Source organism: Erpetoichthys calabaricus, chromosome 14 (assembly GCF_900747795.2).
Source record: "Erpetoichthys calabaricus chromosome 14, fErpCal1.3, whole genome shotgun sequence".
Taxonomy (NCBI): domain Eukaryota; kingdom Metazoa; phylum Chordata; class Cladistia; order Polypteriformes; family Polypteridae; genus Erpetoichthys; species Erpetoichthys calabaricus.
This window is the reverse complement of record NC_041407.2, coordinates 108,312,846-108,337,436: the sequence shown is the minus strand read 5'-3', so window position 1 is coordinate 108,337,436 and position 24,591 is coordinate 108,312,846. Positions and strand designations below refer to the sequence as shown.

The 24,591-nt window shown below is 42.0% G+C and overlaps 2 protein-coding genes across 3 annotated transcripts in view; both read right to left on the bottom strand.

Moving 5' to 3' along the window:
- The window catches only part of plekhm1 (pleckstrin homology domain containing, family M (with RUN domain) member 1), a 350,418-nt gene extending 334,090 nt beyond the window's left edge, over nt 1-16,328 (bottom strand). For both annotated transcript variants that reach the window (XR_007933443.1, XM_028818598.2), the window contains exon 1: nt 16,251-16,328. The gene's annotated coding sequence lies outside the window, so the exon portion shown is untranslated. The remainder of the gene's footprint in view (nt 1-16,250) is intronic.
- LOC114664397 (interferon alpha-10-like) overlaps nt 1-24,158 on the bottom strand; it is a 29,904-nt gene extending 5,746 nt beyond the window's left edge. Inside the window, exons 1-5 of the mRNA XM_028818480.2 lie at nt 24,030-24,158; nt 23,846-23,935; nt 20,033-20,182; nt 19,853-19,942; nt 19,654-19,717 (exon numbers count right to left, since the gene is read on the bottom strand). Of these exons, the coding sequence (XP_028674313.2) occupies nt 19,654-19,717; nt 19,853-19,942; nt 20,033-20,182; nt 23,846-23,935; nt 24,030-24,158 (523 nt within the window). The remainder of the gene's footprint in view (nt 1-19,653; nt 19,718-19,852; nt 19,943-20,032; nt 20,183-23,845; nt 23,936-24,029) is intronic.
- Between the last annotated feature and the right edge of the window lie 433 nt (nt 24,159-24,591).

Genomic DNA, 24,591 nt, shown 5'->3' with positions numbered 1-24,591 from the left:
GTCCATACACTGTAATGGAGGAGGCGGAGTCACGTATCGCGTCATCACGCCTCCTACGTAATCACGTGAACTAAAAACAAGGAAGAGATTTACAGCACGAGTCACACGCGGGAACGAAGGTAAATGACGTTAATTTTTGACTGTCTTTTAATACTGTGTAAGCATACATATTAACACATGTCCAATTAAACGTGTGCATTTACGCAGTGATTTCTCAGGCTTAAAAGCTCGCCTTTTACTAAAAACGTAAATGCAAAACTATTTTCAATCAGTTTATTGAAACGCTCCCGTTAAGGATTGCAATAACATATTCGCGAGATAAAACAACGAAGTAGGGGGAAATGGAGGAACAGCCGCAAACAGCGAAGAGCAAAAAATTTATTAAACAATTGAGAACGGAGCGAGTTAAGCATACAAGCATGTTCATAAGGGAAACAAAGCACGGTGTAAAACGTAAGTCTAAATTAAGTTTATAGAAATGCTCCCGCTGCGGATTGCAATAACATATTCGCGAGATAAAAGTTTAATGAGAAGACACGAGGTATAAACGAACCACACGCCGTGGCGCAACGTTAGGGGCAACAGTTTCAACCATTCTATGATCTGCTTCTCGCAACTGAAAGACGGCACATGGCGGATGTTAGCCAACTTGCTGACCGCAACGTTAGGGGCTTCAACTCTGGCGCTGACGCCACATCTCAGTGCCAACACTTTGCAGACTGTACTTAAAAGACACGCCCTCCTCACTGGACAGTTAAAAACACCAATCAAACTAACGATGACATCAAGTATTACCCAATCAAAACTAGGAAAGGAGGCATCTTCATAAAATGCGTGTGGGATGATTTGCATGAGACGCTGCTTTAAAAAAAAATGATAACAAAAATACGGGATAAATCCCGTCCAGTATTGATTCAAAACGGGACGCGCAATTTCATTCTCAAACGCGGCACGATTCCGTATTTTAAAGGACGGGTGGCAACCCTACAGTGCCAGGTAACCACCCATACAATCACATTGTGATTCAGACTAGGAATGCAATGAATGTAATTACCCCGATCTACATACAAGGCGAAAGTCTTGCAACATTCAAAGATGATGGTTTGGGATAAGTTCACCATACAACATAAAAGAGCTTATGAAGCCTTCAACCGAAAAAAGCAAGATCTCAGAGATCGTAAAAAAAAACAAATAGGAGGTAATGTCGTTTTACTCGCTGTACATTTTACTCAAACATTACCAGTTATTCCACGAGGGAGACCAGCAGATGAACTCAACGCGTGTTTAAAATCCATGCTTTTCCCACGCTCTGTTATATGTCGCGTGTTCTCGGGTAGGTGAACCAAAAAATTTATACATTTAAGCATGTAATGGGCAAACAAAAAATGAGGTATACCCGAAGGCACTGCAGTAGTACTTAATGTAACTTTACTTCTTAAATTTTAATGTTTTACTGTTTAATGATTTATACGCTTCTTATATGTTGTTCAAATTCTTTTATCAAAATACCACTGACAGCGCAATGCACGATAACATGGAGTGAATACACCATACGCATCCGCCCACGGCTGCCCTGCTGTGCGCAGATAGGAGTTGATTCTACAATAAAATAAAATAAACATAAAAACAGTAAAACAATCATCACCCATAAACCATGTGTGTGTGTATACATGTGTATATATATATGTTGATATGTGGATGTGTATATGTATATATCTATATATATATATATATATATATATATATATATATATATATATATATATGTAGATATGTATATATATGTGTATATGTATATGTATATATATGTCTATATGTGTGTGTGTGTATTTTATATATATAAAACACAGCAACACTCATAACAATGACAACACAATTACATTGACAATCATGTTACGTTATTTTTAAAATGTTTCCTTTTTTTTTTCATAACCTCTTTAACACACTTCTTCTCCGCTGCGAAGCGCGGGTATTTTGCTAGTTTATTTGAATAATTAAAAAAAAAAAAAAAAAAGTATAAAATGTTTTAAAAATTTTAATAGAGTGGTACTCAAAACTCTTTAACTGAAGCTGAAATTAAGAATGAGTAGGACAGCAGACACGTCAGTCCTGCACTAACTTGGTCGTCTGCTCCAAGCTAAAACTAACTGCAGAACAAGTGAAAAAAAATGGTGGGCACAAGCAATGACAGGAAAGAACAAAGGAAGCAGAAGGAGTAGGATGAGGCAAAAGTGGCACTTGAGGGGTCTCTGGAGAGGTTCACTGTAAAAAAAAAAAACCAGGAGTGAAGAAGACGACGACACAAGCGGTGACCTCAAGCGAGTCAATGGTATCGCTGATAGCTGTGCAAGCCAGTCTGATCAACTCAATGCAAGGAGCACAACTCCAGACCCGGCCTGCGCCTCACTCACCCCTTCAGGTTGCAATGAAGACCTCTCCCCCCAAAGGTGAACACACATATCCACGACTAGGAAAGAGCCAGAGACTGAGAAGAACAAACATGAAGATCTTTAACCCAAAGCATAAACTGCGGTGCTGCCTAGGAAAAGTTACGTCTCCATTCACTTGAACATTTTACAAACGTACTAATCATGGAAGGGTGGCACTGTGGCTCAATGGTTAAGGGTGGCACTGTGGCTCAATGGTTAGTAAGGTGGCTGCTGCTGCTGTTTCACAGCTCCAGAGTAATATTATTATCTTATTATCAATCTTTAATTTAATATTGTTTTTTGTATCAGTAAGGTGCTGCTGGAGTATGTGAATTTCCCCTTGGGATTAATAAAGTATCTATCTACCTAACGAGTTTGAATCCCAGGCCCAAACAGCATCTTTATGGAGCTTGGCCACTGTCTCTGTCACTCTGTTGACAAATGCCATAACTTTGCTGCCTAACAGCTCTACAGTGCCAGGTTTGAATACTAGGCGGGTCTGCGTGCTCCCCGTGTGTCTCACTATCTTCACCACTACCACACACTGCAACTCCATACTGGACTGGACCGACAACCCTGGACTGGATAAAGGTGGTTTTGGAAAGTGGTGGATAATAAGTGGGTTCTCCAGGATGTGCCCCTTCACTTGTACTCCACCTTCGTTCTTACTTTAGGGCCCACTTTTTACGAAAGTCTGACATTAAGTGTTGTCATCATCACCCCTCATGTTTAATATTTCAGACACTTTCACGTTGCTGCTCCTCTTGCACAAATGTGTGTTGCAAATGGACGCTGCTGGTTTTGAAATATTACAGAACTTTCTGGAGAAGCCCTGAGGCATCTGCAGTGTGTATGACGTCCAGCATGGTCTAAAATGAAAGCATACATGCATTTATTTCATTTCTTGTAAGAGTGCAGGAAGAAAACTGACCTCAAAAAGCCGTAGAAGCGAGCGACGGAACAGAAAGACGCCCGGCAGACTCCACAAACCACGAAAGTCAACTTTCGATGTGCCAATTTTCCCTAATTGCCACACATCTCCGCTTCAGGAGTCACTGACCTCATGTTAAGAGCCAATAAATCAATCAGTGCAGTCTAACTCTGGTCCCTAATGGAAAGACACAAATAAGATGAGACCCCTGAGGAAGGATCAGAGAGGACGGGCTGTGCTGCAGTTAAACAGATAAGACAGTCCTACTGGGACAAGTTTTAAGGTTAAAGGTCAGCTCGTCTGGGAAGATTTAGAAAGCACAGAATGGAATATCCAGTCAGTCAGGCTGTTGGCTTCCACGGGTCGGATTACCTGACGACAGCACATAAACTGCCCCCTGCTGCCGGCCCACCCTCTGATCCAAAGTCTCATCATTCAGCACTGGCCCTACTAGTGTGGCACGCACAGAGAGCCAGACAGACAGACAGACAGCCAGACAGACAATCAATCCCAAGGGGAAATTCACAAAAAATAAAATCCATGTCCAAGTAGTAAAAAGTGTCCTGGGAACGACTGCACATAAAAGAAAGTGGTAGGAGTTAACAGTGAAATAAGTAAATAAAGTCATACACGGAGCTGCTGGAATAGCTGCCACTCACGGTGGCGCCTGAGTCATGGAATATCAGTAATAAAAAAAAAATACCAAACTATTACATTTTTAAAATGGATCTATAAACCAGCACTATGCAAGATTCAGTAAAGTCACTACATGGAAATGTTAAACTGCTTTACGCTGCCTTTAGTGAAAAGGAAAGCACCACAAGGCCCAGACAGCATGAAGTAGACAGGCCGATACTGCACATACAGAACAAGCAGAAAACCAAATCACGCCAGCTGAGCTCTGTGACCTACTCGTCAATTCAGCTTACAGGAAACAAGAGATGGAAACCGCTGATAATGCCAGCCACTGAGGGTTTGCAAACTGCTGATGAGCATGGCAGCCAAAGTGAGATATGGTGATACCTTGCTCATGAGTCGCATGAAAAATGCAAAGCTAAAGATGTCACGCTAACGGCATTACCAGGGGTGTGGAGTCGGAGACAATTTTGGGTACCTGGAGTCGGGATCGGAGTCGGTACGTTTTTGACTCCTATTAAAATTGTAATGGAAAAAAAAATACAGCAAGTTCAAATGTCCCACTTCACGATAGAGAGACAGAGATATAGAGAGATAGATAGATACTTTATTAATCCCAAGGGGAAATTCACATACTCCAGCAGCAGCATACTGATACAAAAACAATATTAAAGAGTGATAACAATGCAGGAATAACAGACAATAACTTTGTATAATGTTAACGGGTGGAACTGAAGAGTCAAATAGTGTGGCGGAGGAATGATCTCCTCACTGTGTCAGTGGAGCAGGACGGTGACAGCAGTCTGTCACTGAAGCTGCTCCTCTGTCTGGAGATGATACTATTTAGTGGATGCAGTGGACTCTCCATGATTGACAGGAGTCTGCTCAGCGCCTGTCGCTCTGCCACGGATGTCAAACTGTCCATATGGATATTGACAATTCCCGGCTGCTGCCCTCCAAAATAATGTCAAGCCCGCCGTTGGTCTGCTTGCTCTTTTACTCCATTCGCCGTTCTCACCTTGTCATAGTCACAAGTGACCCTTGTCAGCCCTTCACTGGCTTCCGGTTCGTTTTCGAATCCATTTTAAGATCCTTGTATTTGTGCTTAAATCCTTTAATGGTTGTGCCCCATTTTACTTGTTGGAACTGCTGCACCCTTATGTACCGTCTGTCTCACTCTCTCAGGTCAGCAGACCAGATGCTTTTTACTTGTTCCTAAGGCACGATGCAAACTCCGAGGTGATCGGGCTTTTTCAGTTGCAGCTCCTTAAAACTCGGGAATGATTTGCCGTTGCACGTTAGGCAGGCTCCTTCACTTGCTGTCTTTAAGTCTTATTTAAAAACACACTTTGACTCCCTGGCCTTTAACCCAGTATGATATGTTGACTGAATGTTTCTGTTTCTTTTACCCTTTGATTATTGTTTGTCTGATATGTTGGGTTTTTATTGTACAGCACTTTGGTCAGCCTTGATGTAGTTTTTAAAGTGCTTTATAAATACATATATACATAAAGGCTGACACAAAAAGGAGCTGCACGTGCTGGCATTGCACTCTGCTACATTATTAATATTTTTGACTTCCCCCCTCCCGCTATCCGTCTGCCAATCACCATGTGGCGTGGGTCTTGAAGTGCTCGACAGGCATCCACGCGTCGCACATTTTGTGACGTAAACTGAATGCCAGTGGCCAGAGTGCCGCCAGGATTTGTATTTTATGGCTGCTGGTGTTTGTTCTTGCTGTGCGGCTGTCTCTCAATTATATAAAAAAAAAAAAACTTGGGACGAGCCTTTTAGGGTGACAAGACACTTCAGAGAGACAGACACGTGACACGGTCAAGTCACGTCATACTGACATCCACGTCAGACAGATTTGAAGAGAGACACTTTCACGTCTTGCGACACAGAACAGAGAGCAGCTTAAAGAAAAATGATAAGTTAAAGACGACGTCCACGACTAAGTGAAGCAGAAAGAGAGGCGCAACAAAAAAGAAACGCAAAAGTGCCAGGAGAGAAAAAGAATGCAAATTCTGGAAAAAAAAGAAATGTAAGCACAGACTTAGCAAAGAAGAAAGATCTGCGCGTCGAAATGCTGAAACAGGTGGTGGTGATGGTGCAGAAGATGAAAACATCAACTTACAATATCATAAAGAATATCTACAAACGTTAACACCGTCTGGTCTCCCACCGGCCGAATTACTGCTTAAAGAAGGATGTATCATAATGTAATTGTGTAATTTATGTCTGAGTGATGGGCTGTGCAATGGGACAAGATTAGTTGTATTGAAAATTGGTCAAACAATTCTGACATGCAAAATTTTAACAGGTGACAAGAAAGGTAATGTAGTACATCTTAACATTGGACACCACAGGAGATCTCGATATGCCATTCGTATTAAAACATTTACAGTTTCCCGTTAGAATAGCTTCTGCAAAGACAATTAACAAATCACAGGGACAAACATTCACAAAAGTCGGTTTATTTATAAGAGATGAAGAAACGAAGTTCACTCACGGGCAGTTATACGTTGCGTTGTCACGATACAAGACCAAACAAGGAATCAAAATTCAATGCAATCTTGAAGAACAGTAAAAGCAATATTTGGAATTAACAAGTTTTAAAGTAAAAGTGAACATAATGCACATGTAACAATTAACAAGAAAAAAAAATCTCTTTAAAATTTATTTCAGGTTAACCAAAACCGGGGGTTGGTGAGCGAAGTGCGCAGGGGGAGGACCCCCTAGTTACAATAATAATAAAACAATAAAAAGGCATGTAGAACACCCAGAAACATTAACCTAAGTCTGAATATTTTCAAATATTTACTTATTAGTTTGACATCCCTAACACACACTAACACTTCCACGTATAAAAGTTTCTTTTTGGGCGACCTTGCTGTTGTTGTATCGCTGTCACTATTATAAGGAGACGTGACATAAAGGTCACCATTGTTCTGTACACATGACAGAAAACTTGAACTGGTCAAGCACCCCATGATGCATCACTGTGAATAACAGCATTGTGATGTTATGAATGGCACTGTATAAAATTAACGTTGATTTAAATTAGTGTTGGTTTTGAATGCCAGTCGGGCGTCATCTGTGTGAAGTTTGTATGTTCTCCCTACACTCTGATTTGCTGCTCTTCTTCAGTACTCCAGAACATTCCAAATATATGGCCAGGCTAAGGTGACTAGCGCCTCTAAATTAGTAGGTGATGTAGTGGCGCTTTGTCCGAACTTGGCTCTTGTTTTATGCCACTTTCGGCTGGTGACACAGCTCTTGCTCTCCGTGCCCTTGAATTCAGGAAATGGGCAAATGGCTGCTTTCAGAAGGCTGCAGTTTCATTCGTCTAACTGACAAGTCAGTGCCAAGTTGGCGTCACGTGACTGAAAGTTCTTTGGCTTTGATGTAAAACCGGAATCGGCCATGAGCTTGCATGAACCGCAGAAGCCCACCACAAGCTGTCTCAACGATAAAGCTGCCATGCAACACTTTCTGCAAGTTCCTCATTTCACATGAGGCTCTCTTAACAGCAAATGCGGCTCATTTAAAAGAAAGGCGCTAGAAACGTTTGCTGTTTGCAGCCAAGGCTGAGGAAGATCACTGAGAATTTACCAGCCGTCACTTGAGCTCTAAAGGGGCACAACTGCCTGTTTTTTGGTGCTGGCGGGAGGAAGGAAGTGGGGCACTTTGTTCACTCGGCTAAATGTTGTTGTCATCTCAGAACTGAAGGAGGAAAAACTTGGCAGAGCCATTTTACAAAAGAATTCATCCATTCTGCAGCCTGCTCATCCTATTCAGGAATGTGGGACACCACTGTCTGTTCTAGGATATCGGGAGTATGACGGCCCACCATTGAGCTCGCAAGGAATAATTTCTAAAAAGAAATACTGAACAATTTGAACAAAACACATTAAAACACGGACACACGATTGGTTCTGCTCATCTACTGATTTAATGAACCCACTCAATGAGCCAATCTCATCGTGAGCCCCCTGTTAACAATATAAAGTCACCAGTCAAACTAACCTGCAGTGCGCTGTACACTAGGGGGAGCCGATGGTCAATGAGATCATCCCTCTCTGATTGGCTGGATGCACCGATGATGCAAATAAACATCGTTGATAGCCTCCAAACGTCTAAAACTTCCTCAAAGCATCAAAGTGCAGTCCTCACCTTTTCATTGTGTTTTTTAAATATTTTATTTTATTAAAATCAAAAAACATTTCATACATGCAAGTCAACTTTAACAAAACTAGTTTGAAACAAATTGAGAAAAGAGAGCTAGGTCAGCAGAATAGCACTTTAATAATAGTAAAAATCTGTAAATAAATAAATAGAAATTAGCCGACACCCGGCGGCGTAAGAATAGGAACGGGAAACGGTGAGAAAGGAGTTCAGAAATCAAGAGGAAATAAATACTTCTTGAAAGACGCAGTTGTGAATAGGTGTTTTGGTGGAGACGACAGATAATGAAGAGAGTATTTCCAGAATTGTAACTGCAAGGCGGGATGTTGGGGTCGTGTTTGAAGTAAATGACAATGGTAGCATGGAGAATCTCGGAAAGAGCTTGAATTCCAGCTTCACCTCCATAAACTCCAGATGTTGCCGTGTATTGATAGTACTCCTGACTTGTTGTGATAACTCGACTTGCGTTGCAAAGAACAACAGGAAGAACGTCTCCAAATCTGTCCTAATGTGATGCAACGAAATCTACTGCCCTATGTCGTAGTGAGAGTGTATTGCCTTCGTCGACCGTTTGTGTCAAGAAATAACCCACCGATAGGAACAGGCAGTTGCGGGATCCCGGAATAGAGAAGACGTTGTGCAAAAACCCGTCGACAGAGAAGATACGGTCGTTCATTTTATAACAAAGGCTTAGGAAACAACCGTTGCAGTATAATGAAAATACGAAGGATCGAAACCAATAGCAAGGAGCGAAACCAATGCCAATGGTCGACAGAGTACCTTTCTGTAGCAGGCTACAGAAACGACTCCCAGGCACACACATGGCTGAAGTGAAAGGTCACGTGGTCAGGCTAGATATAGGGCGGTGACGTGACACCAATGGGGTCATGAGAGAGGAGCGGGGAACGAGGTATTCCAAAGGAGGAATAGGAATTGAGAAAAGTGTCGTGGGGGTGTATGGGAGGCCTCAGGCAGCGTGGAGAAGGGTTTGGAAGAAGACGAATAGGAATCGAGAAATGCCATGTCGGCGGGACCGGTTTTGAACAGGAAGCAGGATGAACCAGAAGAAATATATATAAGAGATAGATAGAATAGAAAAAGAGGGGAGAGAATCCACTTCCTCAATTTAAAAGCTTATTCTAACATGTTATTTATCAGATCCTGACTGGGTTTGTACAGATCCTCTAAGTGAAGAATTTGATTTTTTCAAAATTTCAAATAATATAATAATAATATATATAATAATAATATATATAATATAATATAATATAATATAATATAATATAATATAATATAATATAATATAATAGGAGAGTTAAGATTCTTCCAGTTGAGCACGATAAGTAAACATGCCAATAGTGTAGTAAAGGCCATTACAATTTCTTTGTCCTTCTCCACTGTAAGCCCCTCTGGGGGTCCACCAAACACAGCTGTCAGTGGATTAGGAGGAATTGTGACACCCAGGCTGTCTGAGAGGCATTTAAAAAATGTTGTCCAAAAGGATAAAACAAAATTTTTTTTTGGAAACATGGAGGTGTTTAGGAGAGATGACAGTGGAGTTTTTAACCAGATTGTTTAATGGAATCTTGGAAAGTGAGAGGAGGCCTGAGGAGTGGAGAAGAAGTGTACTGGTGAGCCGATATTTAAGAATAAGGAGGATGTGCAGGACTGCAGTAACTACAGGGGGATACCAGTGATGGGCCACCTCATGAAGTTATGGGAAAGAGTAGTGGAAGCTCAGTTAAGAAGTGATGATTAGTGAGCAGCAGGATGGTTTCATGCCAAGAAAGAGCACCACAGATGAGATGTTTGCTCTGAGGATGTTGATGGAGAAGTAAAGAGAAGGCCAGAAGGAGTTGCACTGCGTCTTTGTGGACCTGCAGAAAGCAAATGACAGGATGACTGAGAGGAGCTGTGGTATTGTATGAGGAAGTCGAGAGCGGCAGAGAATTATGTGCGACCAGCTATGTCAAATGGGCTGGAGACAGTGGCACAAGAGACAGAGCTGGAGGTGGCAGAGTTAAAGATGTTAGGATTTGCACTGGGTGTGACGAGGATGGACAGGATTAGAAATGAGTTCATTAGAGGGTCACCTCAAGTTGGATGGTTGGGAGACAAAGTCAGAGAGGAGAGATGGTGTTGGTTTGGACCTGTGCAGAGGAGAGATGCTGGGAATATTGGGAGAAGGATGCTAAGGATAGAGCTGCCAGGGAAGAGGAAAAGAGGAAGGCCTAAGACAAGGTTTATGGATGTGGTGAGAGAGGACACGCAAGTGATGGGTGTAACAGAACAAGATGACGAGGAAAGGAGGATATTGAAAAAGATGATCTCCTGTGGCAACCCCTAACAGCTGAAAGGAGAAAAAGATAAGCATAAAGAGCAGCATAAAGAAGAGGGACGCCTCACGCCTGGACAAACCGGTGAGGAAGGCAGGCTCTATTGTGGGCACGGAGCTGGACAGTCTGACATCTGTGGCAGAGCGACGGGCGCTGAGCAGACTCCTGTCAGTCATGGAGAATCCACTGCATCCACTGAACAGGATCATCTCCAGACAGATGAGCAGCTTCAGCGACAGACTGCTGTCACCGTCCTGCTCCACTGACAGACTGAGGAGATCGTTCTTCACCCACACTATGCGACTCTTCAATTCCACCGCGGGGTAAACGTTAACGTTATATAAAGTTATTGTCTGTTATACCTGCATGTTTATCACTCTTTAATTTAAAATTGTTTTTATCAGTATGCTGCTGCTGGAGTATGGGAATTTCCCCTTAGTGATTAATGAAGTATCTATCTATAATACATCTTCCCACAGGGCAAAAATCATTCAAATGTTTCTTCAGGAAATGCATATCAACTCAATGACGTGGCCAGCTAGTAGTCCAGATCTCAATTCGATTGAGAATTTATGGTGGAAATTGGAAAAAAAAAAAAAAAAAAACGGCCCATGACGAGACTCCATCCTGCAAAGTTGATCTGCCAACTGCTACACAAGAAAGTTGGAACCTAACTGATGAAGAGTATTGTTTGTCATTAGTGAAGTTCAGAGCTCCAAGAATTCAAGCCGTTGTAAAATCCAGAGGAGGTGCAGCACTAAGCACTGTTGTAAGTCGCTCTGGATAAGAGCGTCTGCTAAATAATGTAAATGTAAATGTCATTTGTTTGGGTTAGTGATTCTATATTTTTTTTCCTCATCATTGAGTGATTCCACAATTTCATCCCCTCTGCTTGGTCTGAACAATAAATGTGCCATTAATTACAATATACATTTTTTTTGAGGTACGTTTTCCAATGCCATGTTCAGCTGTGAAAATAGTTTTGTGTCATATCTGTGACTTTTTTTTTTTGCAATAAAGTAAAACAGCTGACTGGTCATCCTCCAATAGTAGAGATTCCATTGTTTTTGCCAGGGTTTGTATTACACACCACACCGCGCAAAAGGAGTAAGTACTCTTCTGATAATTTGGTTTCGATTCCAGACCTATAACTGATTTAATGAATCTTTACAGGGGAGCATCTTAATACATAATTCGCCAGTCTCCTCCCTCCCTCCGTCACTCACGTCCGTCCGAAGCCGAATGGGCAGTCGCCTTCTGTGCAGCTGCCAAAAAACTTTACGAGACCGACATCGCGGCAGACGGCGGATTTACGGCCACGAAAATTCAAAGAGAAAGGCGACTTCGATTAAAGCTCTAGAGGCATGAAAGGCGATTTCGACTACAGCTCGAGGCCGAATTACGCATTCTGATTCAATTACGCATTTATTCAATACACCGATATCAGGTTTGTGGTGCTTATACTTATTATATATTATACTATTCCACTTGTGCCCGTTTCATCTTACATTGTCGAAACGGGCTCTTTGTCTAGTCTGAAATACTTTGATGCTGAGACGGCTGGTGGATCACATCTAAAAGACACCCGGGCTTTGTGACAGACGCTGCACACAACAGCTCTGTGATTAGATAAAACTTCCGACATTTTAAATGCTTCTTGAAAAATAAAACGTGAGAAAAAAGCTAACAATCAGCCTGCTGTCTGCGCTCAATGAAAATGCGGTCCTAATAATAATCAATAGATGCATCAGAAGACATCCTGTGATGTGTCGTGCAGAAAGAATTCACATCCAATAACCTGGGAAGCAGTTCCAATTTCCAATGCAGCAACCAAGTTAAAAATCGGGAGCGCTCTCCCCTCGGCTCTCTCGTATTCTTATATATGGGGATGGATATTTGAAGAGTAAACCGCAAGACAAGGATTATGTGCATTAGGGAACCATCAACAACAAATCAAATCAAATTAATACGATACTTGAACAATTATTATGAACGTAAAGTTGAATAAATTGGACTCTGCAGCTGCATGAATGAAACGTAAAGTACCACTTCTGGTTAGTGGAAATAGTGCAAATGTTCACAGAAATCTGTACCTGATACTTGTATGCAAAATTTGGTTGACCCAACTGAAAGTGTACTCAGGTTATCGGGTTTACACACACACACAAACACAAACACACTCACTGACAGAATTTTTAAAAACTGCATTTTCAGACTCAGGGAGGTCTAAAAAATGTCGAGATTCATCAAAATCGAATTTTTAGACATATTTCAATAATTTCCCTATACGAGAAAATAAAAAAGTGTAAAGTCTTTTTCACAAGTGTGCTGAATATTTACTGCAATAAAATAAGATGGTTATAGCCCTATTCCCCCCAAACTAAGTCTTTCAGTACAGATGTCGACTTTTGCCCATAGAGACAGGTTGACGATGGTAATCAACTGTAAATGGTGACAAAACCCACCATTAGGTTTTAGTTGGACTAAAGTTAGCTTCATCGGTTTGACCGAGATTCCCTGCGCTCGCGTAAGTAGCGGGGGGCAAAAATGGCAGTCGACATCTGGTGAGAGATTGAAGCAAATATTTAAGGCAAAATACTCCATGGATGACGTTCTGCATATTAACTGTGAATTGCACTCCGACTTGTTGGACTCTGATTTTGATACAAGTGACAAATGAATGTGAGGTACCAGCATCAGCTGATCACAGTGCTGAACACTTTGGTTTGTGTAGTTGACGCGCCTACTCCAACATTAGCCTGGGGGGGGAATGGCCACTTGCACTGACGAGAGGTACAAACCAGATCGCGATGCACTGCGACTGTCGCTCCCGCCACGCAAAGCCAGCTTGGCATCCAGCCTGCTGTGCATTCCCAGTGGTGAACTGGCGGCCACAGCACACAGCAATATTAGTTTTATGTTGATTTCTGAGTGAAACCATTGTTTTGTGTGCTTTTCAGAATACTGTGTTTTTTGGAAAAAATATTTGGCACTCATAGAATTTTTTTAAAGGATAAATTTGGTATTTTTCCAAGTCACAGTTATACTATATATACACATTTGCCATGTGAAATTGTTTTCTAAAAGTTAATCGCCTTCTATAAATTTAAAAAAAAAATCATTATGCTCACACTGGTGCTTTACACTGCAGGCTATGGGGTACGGAGGAAAAGCTTCAAAACTTACCAATACAGCTAATTTTCAAGCCAAGACTGTCGTCAATTATTGATCCGCCATCTTGCGATTACACATCCCTTTAAATACGGTGCTGTGAAAAAGTATTTGCCCCTTCCTGGTTTCTTATTTTTTTGCACGTTTGTCATACTTAAATGTTTCAGATCATCAAACAAATTTAAATATTAGACAAAGATAACCCAAGTAAACACAAAATGCAGTTTTTAAGTGATGAGTTTATATATTAAGGGAAAAAAAACAATCCAAACCTACATGGCCCTGTGTGAAAAAGTAATTGCCCCCTAAACCACCCTTAGCAGCAACAACTGCAATCAAAGATTTGCGATAACTGGCGATAGATAGATAGATAGATAGATAGATAGATAGATAGATAGATAGATAGATAGATAGATAGATAGATAGATAGATAGATAGATAGATAGATAGATAGAATTAAATTTTAGTATAGTAGGCAGGATTAGATAGATAGAATTAAATTTTAGTATAGTAGGCAGGATTAGATATAGAGAGAGATTTCTTTGCTTTGATGTCAAAATTATTATAATTGAGCTGAACACAAAATTAGACAATCGTGACGTTGGTGACTTCCTCCTCCTGCTCTGCTCCTGTCCGTCCAAGTAAGGTCCACCAATTCTGGGAATCTCGTTGCGCCCCAAACTGACCTGCACTCTGTGGGTGACATAGCCCTCAGCTTTATAGCACCCTGACTTTGGAACGACCTCCCTAAAGTAGCGAGAACTGCTGACTCCGTTCATTTTTTGACAAACTCTGAACTCACCAGATGTGCGGCACCTCCTTTCAGTTTTTCCTGACTGTCTGCCCAGGCACTCAGGATGATTTTTGTTTGCATCACAAATTATATTTATTCAGGCTGTTCTTGTCATTTTTGTATTTTATTCCAGTTGTCATGTCTCTTATTGTTTTAATACTTTGTACATCCTACATTTGTCTTTGAGTGTTTTATGCTGACATCATTTGTATCCAATGTTAATTATGCTCCCTTTGTTTATTTTGACTAAATGTGAAGCACTCTGATCATGGAGAATACAAGATATAAATGATTATTATGATTATTTAACAAAAAAAAACTGATAAAACAGGAGGTGTTATGTATGTATGTGCATATATACATGCTTATTAGATGTTTGTGTATTGTTATGATGTGGAGAAGAGTTTTTAAAAGGTACTGCAGCACTAATTGCTTAATCAGTGGGGCTCCAAATTAAAATTTTACTGATGTTGAGCCCTGGGTAAGTCCTCAGGTTTGATGTGACCTATTGAAGAAAACGTATGACAGTAATCATCTTGAGCATGGGAAAGGCGCTATATAAATAAAATGTATTATTAATATTAAGGAAAGACTTTTTAAAATGAGTCTCAAAAGATGAGTGCTTTTACTTTTATAAATGGAAAGAATTAAAATGGACAGTTGTGTTAAAGTGCAGACAGGAAAGTTGCACACATTCATAAAACACAACACACCTCAGATTGGAGTATGAACGTATAACCAATATGGTATCTTCAATTTAACAAAATGGCCAGCAGGTATAGCTGAAAGAGAAGTGCACTTTTAATTCAAACCTCCCTGCAAATTCAAGTCATTGTATTATTATCGCTTGTTACTTGGCTGACAACACATTTATTCCATGTCACTTACAACACATGAGGCACAGATGGTGACATTTTTTTTTTTGTTTTTCCATCTGCAGTTGAGGCAGGTGAAGTGACTTGCTCAGGGTCCCAGTCTGTGGTTGGTGTAATGTGAGCCCACAACTTGAGTTTTTAAAGTCTTAGCCACTACCCCACAAGTTCCTGCCTATTTTTCCATGCTGATGCTTTTTAATAAAACTTTTTATCCCCAGTGAAATGAACCAAGAAATGCCGACAATGCAAAGTTAACATCAGCTCACCTCCAAACACCGGCTTGCGCGGCCTCCACTGACGGCTGACAGACACGAGTGGATCCCTGGACGGACGACGGCACGGGACGACGCTTATCCGAGACCCTCGGGGTTTAAACGGTGCAACCGGCGGATTTTTAACGTATGCAGAGCCGATCACAAATCCACTCGCACTCCATTCCCGTCACTTCTGACACAATGTCCCGGTATTCTTGGCTCACGCGTTGTTTTACTTACGAGTCCAGTCAGCGGACAGCAGCACCGCTCATTGTCGTTCTTATTTTAAGTTGAAACCCTTAAGATCTCCTTCTGCATTTTTCTCTGTTACGCGAAACAACGCTCAGGTTGGAGTCACCACATGACTAAGGTGACAAGGGGAGACTGCCTCGTTCCTCTCAGTAATTAAAACGTGCAACCATTCCCTGAAAACTTCAGGAGGCCGGGATAAAACCGCGGCGTCTCTTACCGCCGCCTGCGGCCAAACGCAGTGTCTAAGGAGGCAGTCCTTGGGCACTCCTCGCCGGTTGACTTTAAAGCAACAGCGAAAATAAAATCCACAACCTTTAGCCCGGCAACGAAGAACGACAGCTAAAAACAAACAAACACCATGAAACGTAAGGCTAAAACTTCTTACCTGTAGCCAGTTCTCTGTAGCGCCCATCAGCTGTTTCCGGCCAAGTCACGCAGCCCAAACCAAACAAGCCGCCCGAAGCATCATGGGACGGCGAGGATCTGGCAGGCGGGGCTTCAGTCTGAGAGCTCAGCCCAGAACACGTTTAAAGTGCTGTCTAAGCGCAGTTCTGCCAAGGCTGCCAGGTACCGTATGGAAGGGTTTCACGGAGATTTTTTTTTTTTTGAGTGGGGGGGGCATAATATGGTGGGAATTGTTAAAAATAAGAGTGATTTTTTTTCATGTTAATTACTTTCCTATAGCAATAGGATTTCATACCTTCCACATTTTCCCCAACCCAACGTGATCAATGAAAGTCAGCAATAACCAGCACACTGAGCCTCGCAACAGCCACCTGGCATTGCTACATCTCCTCATCTCAAAGATCGTTTTTAACAGATTAGGGGTCAGAATGGCTGGGATTGATGGCATGACCAGAAGAGGGTGCCACACTCAATCCACAGACATAATTACACCCAACATAGTCAGGGTTGTTCATTTACGCAGTATCTTTACTAAATAGACAATCACAGCCTAAAGTACACTCACCAAAATTGACCAAAGTTTCCTTCACGCCTTCTACTCCTCCAGTGAGTTTCATCCTTTGCCTCTCAACCCTGATTCAATGCTCCTTTTATCTTTGACTAGGGAGTACTTCTGGAGTTAGGGCGCGGTCCACAGACATAAGTCCCACAAAGTAAGGACCATATCTCCCTGCAGCACCCTCTGGTGGCACCCACAGTACCAAACAGGGCTGTACACTAGGATGCCCGCTCCCATGAGGCCCTGTGGGTATCCAAATTGGGAACCAAATCCCAGGGATGCTGCCCCCTAGCATATCGAGGAATATAGTACCCACATGCTGTTCTCTCCCCATTTCTTTCCAATGTACTGGCCTTCCTATTGGTTATGGATTCCCATTCCCAATCAGTTGGTACGCACGTCCTTCCAATCCGGATAAGGAATCACCTGCTGGGAAGCCTGCGACACTCACAATGGCCTTTTGACAGAAGCTTATACCATCCCCAGCCTGTACACATCCTGTTAATTTGGACTGGTTAGTGGCGTAGCGTAGTGGGGGCGGCAGGGACGGCCCGCCACAGACGGCACATTTAGGGGGCGAAAAAATTTCACAATAAATAATAATAATATCTTGTAAAAATTTGAACCATACCTAATTAAGGGGGCGGCGGAATTTTCCTCATCCCTGGGCGGCTGACACCCACGCTACGCTACTGGGATTGGTACTAACATTTTGACTTTGGTATCGATACTGAGTTTTGGACCTCAGTACCAGTACCAAAATGGATTTGATGCAAAATATAGATAACTCAAAACCCCTCACAAGCCCTTACCGCCCCCCAATTCCAGTCTCCCGGTTTTGCTGCACAATTGCGTGCCTCCCTGGTGCGCCACCCCGTCATGTTGCAGTACGCAAATTTTCCCTTTCTGATTGCATAGTGTGCAATTGGACGGGGTGTCTACTCCATTTCCCCCCCTCTATTCTAGGATGCAGTGGGGGGAGATATGATGGGAAAGCTGTCGTTTTACTTTAAGTACCGAAATTCTTAAAATTCTCGTTCTGTACCACTATAAACGTTGATACACTGACACTTGATCGAAGAGTCCCCCATGAAGATTCACAGCAAGGTGTTCACTGGTACACAAAGTAAAGGTGCCGGTACTCTATGTTGAAATTGGAAAAGGTGCTGATACTGCGTGTTGGTCAGAGCCGGATTTATATGAAAAGAGGCCCTAGGCTATTCCACTTATGAGGCCCTTTCACCTTCCATTTTTAAGTTTGTAAATTACATGAGAGATAATAAAATTTTGCTAACAATTTGAATGTAGGCCCCTCTTGATCTTGAGGCCCTAGGCTGAAGCCTAGTTAGCCTATAGGAAAATCCGGCCCTGGTGTTGGTGAGAAGTGGCCCGCTAAAGATGTGCGGATCGGAGTATCGGACAAATTGAAATTTGACCCTGCGTATGAGGGTTATTGGACTACTGAGTCCTGCGATGTAATGGACTTCTGCTCAGGGGTGTTACCTGCCTTGCTCTAAAGTGGAATGGCCAGACTAATGTAAACCGTTTGCTTTTGTTGATCCAGATTAACGAAATGCAAAAAATATATCTCTCTTTCAAAAACAACTTAGATTCTCCTCCACGTTAATTGCAAAAACCGGATAGTGTGGCTGAGGATGCAGTTAATGACGCCTTGTTGTTGGGACTTGTTATCCTGCTTAATCAGATCGCTGCAGTTAAAATAAAAGACGCGAATTAGCGAGAATTGCGCGTGCGTGGCTCACATCGCGCATCCGCTGACGTCAGAGCGGGTCGAATCTATCTACTGCTAGGACGCAATGTTCGAGAAGCCCGTTTCGCCTGAGGAGCTGACATTTAATGGAGACATACACAAGGGGGCGCCAGAGCCTAATAATGCTGTCTGTTACACATAACGGATTGCATTTCTCGCAAAAATGAGACCCTCTTAAAAACGTATACCCAAGAAGTGGTTTTACATTTTGAAAAGAACGACCACATTAAAAGATCACACGTTTGCACGTGAACACACCATACGTAGTTTATAAACAGGTTTTTATTGTACTTTCTGACAACCCACGATTATGGTTCAGTGGGCTACAATGATGTACAGAAGATTACATTTTTTACAAGTGGAATTCGTTATCAAAAATGCACAATAAATATAAAAATAGAAACTGTAATAAATAAATTATAAATACAATAAATAATAACACAATATTAATACTATATATAAATCATTCTATCCATCCTAACTACGGGGTCACGGGGGTCTGCTGGAGCCAATCCCAGCCAACACAGGGCGCAAGGCAGGAAACAAACCCCGGGCAGGGTGCCAGCCCACCGCAGGGCACACACACACACACATACACCAAGCACACTCTAGGGACAATTTAGAATCGCCAATGCACCTAACCTGCATGTCTTTGGACTGTGGGAGGAAACCGGGGTACCCGGAGGAAACCCACGCAGACACGGGGAGAACATGCAAACTCCACGCAGGGAGGACCCGGGAAGCGAACCCGGGTCTCCTAACTATATAACCTATATAAATAATTAATAATAAATATATATATATATATAAATAATTAATATATATAAATAATTAATACATAATTTAGAATTGTTTTTGCGTTTTTCAAGTGCGTATTACCCAAATGTTGTACATTTAAGAGATAGACGTTATTATCATAACAAATACTGTACTTCATTCCATCAAAGCGTGTTAATGTGGAGTGACTTCATATCGCCGTTGATCAATAGGCCCGATTTTCTCTCCCTTTTCTCTTGCCAATCTTCGCATTTCGCTACGCGACCAAGAGCCCACCGGTACGCTGCAGGAGGGTCCTGATTTCCTTCCGCACCATCTCCCAAGCACACCGATTGTACTTCTGCCACAATAAATGAAACAGCGTCATTACATTTGTGGGGTTTTAGCGGCACAGCCACTGAATTTGACGTTTTATCCAAAAGAAGATCTCCAAACCTGCCACCCCTCGGTGCCCGTCGGTGCAGGTCACTCTTACCTTGTCTTTTAAGTAGTTTTCCAGATTCTTAAAATATTTCTTTACTCGTTTATTCGATCCCTTCGTTTTGTTGCCCCCCTTGATCTTAACCTGCAGAATAATTCGAGAATGAGTTCGTCAGGACGTGACCGCCATCGTTTGGTAGGCTCAGGTTGTTTGAGGCACAAGACATGAACTTACGCAGTCCTTCAGATCACATCTCAGCCGATGGAGGTAAGTTCTCAGGAGCTCCACGTTCTTCTCATCCCAGTTTGCCAGTCTGTAATTTTTGGTAAATATTTTTTCGGTGTGGTGAACTATTTCCATGGCTGTTTTTAAAACGTTCCCTTTCTGAAAAGGAAATATTTGGTTTATTTGCAAAGAGAGAACCCAAGTGCCAGAGCTGCTAGAAAAATGTGCATTATTCCCAGAGTGGCGCAATCGGAAGAGACAGCTAGTGATTCGCTTCACGACAGAAAGAGTAGGGCTTTCTAAGGGGGCTTATAAAGCGTCCAGCCCCTGATCTTCGAGAGACCTCCCTCGCACTTCGTCCAGACTAGCACGTAGAACGCTATTGGGACAAAGACGACAAAGGAGGGGCGCAGTTTAGGTAGCTGAAGGTGCGCGCGCTCCAAACCTTTCCGTTATATCCATGCAATTGGGGGGCTTTTAATAAGTCAAGGGGCGCACGCTGGACACCGAGGGATATACTTTGACCCCCCCACCCCCACCCCAATTCAATAATACTAAAAGCGTGCTAAAGACACCGAAGGGCGCCGTTTTGGTAGGGGGACCCGGGGACCCCTCGCCCGCCCCCCTCGAAGTCTAATAAAACTGTAAGCGCGGTATGGACGCCGAGGGGCACTACGTATGAAACTCGAGACTGCACTGAGTCCTGACCTGAACGCCACTGCACACCTTTGGGATGAATTAGAACGCTGCTTGGAGACTTCTGGCCCAACATCAGCACCATGACCTCACAAAGGGTCTTTTGGCTGAATGGGCACATGCAGATTCCCACTGACACACTCCAAGACCTTGTGGAAAGCTTTCCCAGAAGGGTAGTGGCTGCTGTTATTAGAAGGACTAACTCCATACAAATGTCCCTGGTTTTGGAATTGGATGTCCAACAAGCTCATATAAGTGAGATGATCAGGTGTCCAAAAACATTTGGCCACGTGGTGTATTTCTTTCAGGTTTGCTATGAACCTTTCCTGTTCAGTCTTTATACGACTTTATAAAGCATCTCCTTCAGTCTGAAATGAGAAAACAGCAACTCGCTGACATAACAAAGCCTCTAATATATGTTTTTAACCACTTAAATTTAATTATCATCCAGCTGTGCTACCCATCTCGACCTCAGCATTAACGTTTGTAGTGCACTGGAATGTATTTTGTAATGCACATTGTATGCATTGTTTTTGTCATTCCAAAAGATGGCACATCACAAACATTTGTATTAATAAAATTCATTCCTACAAATATTTGTGATGTACCATCTGTTGGAATGGAAAATGCTATGTATATGTCGTTGTTACATGCTATGGGATTTGTTAAAGCCTGCGGTGGGTTGGCACCCTGCCCGGGATTGGTTCCTGCCTTGTGCCCTGTGTTGGCTGGGATTGGCTCCAGCAGACCCCCGTGACCCTGTGTTCGGATTCAGCGGGTTGTAAAATGGATGGATGGATTTGTTAAAGCAGTATTAATGTTTGTCATGCACCATCTGTGGGAATGACAAATGCAATGCTTATGTCTCTGTTATGTGTCAGTTGGTATGTGATTTGTAAAAGCAATATTGTCTGTGATGCACCATCTGTTGGAATGCAAAAATGCAATGCACATGCCTCTGTTATATGCAATTTGGTATGGAATTCGTCAAAGCAGTGTTAATGTTTGTGATGTGCCATTTGTTGGAATGACAATTTCAATGCATTTTTTTTGTTTTTGTCATTCTAAAAGATGGCACATCACAGACATTTATATTAATAAAATTCATTCCTACAAATATTTATGTACCATCTGTTGGAATGGAAAATTCTATGCATATGTCTTCATTATATGCTATGGGATTTATTAAAGCATTGTTTATGTTTGTCATTCACCATCTGTTGGAATGACAAATGCAATGCTTATGTCTCTGTTATGTGTCAGTTGGTATGGGATTTGTAAAAGCAGTATTGTCTGTGATGCACCATCTGTTGGAATGCAAATATTCAATGCACATGTCTCTGTTATATGCAATTTGGTATGGAATTCGTCAAAGCAATGTTAATGTTTGTGATGTGCCATCTGTTGGAATGACAATTTCAATGCATTTTTTTTTTGTTTTTGTCATTCCAAAAGATGGAACATCACAAACATTTGTATTAATAAAATTCATTCCTACAAATATTTGTGATGTACCATCTGTTGGAATGGAAATGCTATGTATATGTCGTTGTTATATGCTATGGGATTTGTTAAAGCAGTGTTAATGTTTGTCATGCACCATCTGTTGGAATGACAAATGTAATGCTTATGTCTCTGTTATGTGTCAGTTGGTATGGTGATTTGTAAAAGCAGTATTGTCTGTGATGCACCATCTGTTGGAATGCAAAAATGCAATGTACATGCCTCTGTTATATGCAATGTAGTATGGAATTCGTCAAAGCAGTGTTAATGTTTGTGATGTGCCATCTGTCGGAATGGAAAATGCTATGCATATATCTTCGTTATATGCTGTGGGATTTGTTAAAGCAGTGTTAATGTTTGTCATGCACCATCTGTTGGAATGACAAATGTAATGCTTATGTCTCTGTTATGTGTCAGTTGGTATGGTGATTTGTAAAAGCAATATTGTCTGTGATGCACCATCTATTGGAATGCAAAAATGCAATGCACATGCCTCTGTTATATGCAATGTAGTATGGAATTCGTCAAAGCAGTGTTAATGTTTGTGATGTGCCATCTGTCGGAATGGAAAATGCTATGCATATATCTTCGTTATATGCTGTGGGATTTGTTAAAGCAGTGTTAATGTTTGTGATGTGCCATCTGTTGGAATGACAATTTCAATGCATTACTAAAAACGTCTGTTATGGCTGTCTGTTGGTATGACAGAGACTTGCCCACCAGACGGATCCACAGATATGCACACAGACAAATCTTTTATTAAGGTGGAGTACATTAGATCTGGCCCTAAAAAAATAAAATATTTTTTGAAATAAAAACAACTCTTTATTAGAGATTTATTTTATCAAAATAGTGCCATGCCCGCCCCCACCGTCCTTTTCATTTCAGCCTATGACATTGACAGGTTTATATTGTCATTGTTTTCACGTGTACAGAGTCCGGTGAATCTGGCACCTCAGCGCTTCCGTTGCGTTAGAGGAAGAACTTCACGCCATTTGCTACAAGTCAAGAAATCCATCCGCGCTGCTTAATCAGCTCTATAGCTTGCATGAAGGTGTGGTGGCTTTGAGGCTAATGATCAGCCCCAGTATCTGGAAGGTTGCCGGTTCAAATCCTCGTTACTGCCAAAGGTGATCCTACTCTGGTGGGCCCCTCTGCTCTTCCAGGACGCTGTATAATGGCGGACCCTGCGCTCTGATCCCAAAGGGATATGCGAAAACTAACAAATTCCTAATACGAGAAATTGTTTAAGGCGAAAAAATTTAGTTTAGGGGCTCAGCCCGTTAAATGTATACGTTTGCCATCATATAAGTCCGATGGAAAAGTTAATGAAGTTAGTTGGTGAGGTTTTCCCGCTGAATAGACGGCCATTTCCAGAATGCCGAGCGGGAGAAAAAAGCGCCGGGCTATCGAGGCTCAGGGCTACACGACTGAGACAGAGTATTGGGGAAATCCTCAACCCCCAATGATTTCTGTTACAAGCAACGTTATAGTGGCAGTTATTTTACAACCTGAGACAGAAAATGCACAGCATTTGTAAAAGGTGGCGCCGTTATCTCCCGCACAGTACCAAAGAAGCTGCCGTTCGCCCGCTGATATTTTAAGTTGATATCGTTTTCTTACCTGCAAATGGTAACCATCAATTCTTCTGGACATCCGAAAGTCGACATACATGTGTTTCATTCCAGTACATTCTCTGGGCACATGTCCACCCTGAATCAAGCAAAGTCACGCTATAAACATTTTTAAAAACTATCCGTTTAAATTTTACACGCAATTCCGCTCTTATACTTAAGATATATCTCACCATGACTTCCAAAGCCTGTAAACTCCCGGCATGCTTGTTCCGGTAAACATCCCAGGTGCAGCGACTGCAGACAATTTGAGACACGCAGAGGACACAAGCAGCGACTCTCAAGAGATACTTCGGGGACATGGCTTGATGGAGGGTCACCCGGACGCCTTGGTTCAAATTTGGTTTGGGTTCGCGTTAAGCGAGAACTGAGGAAACAAACCTTCAAGAAGAACTTCGATCTACCTGTCCCACACCTGTCACCCATCGCGACAACCGCACTTTAAATAGCTGGAAAGAGAAAATGCGCTTTCGAGTGGAATTCCCACCTTTAAAGGTATGCGGACGAAAAGAGAAAAAGCATCAGCTTGGTGGAATAACAGACGTGTGTGACATACCGCTTTATTTGTGGGTTACCTATACGCACTTATTTACTGCATTTGTGTTTTGGTGTTGTATTAATTCTATAATGGCACATTGGGTTGGGTGGCTCCTCATTGCTTCACAAACATTTTTAAAAATGCTGGTTCTTTAACGGGACTTTGTGGTTCTTCATGGGGTTCTGTGGTCTCTCGTA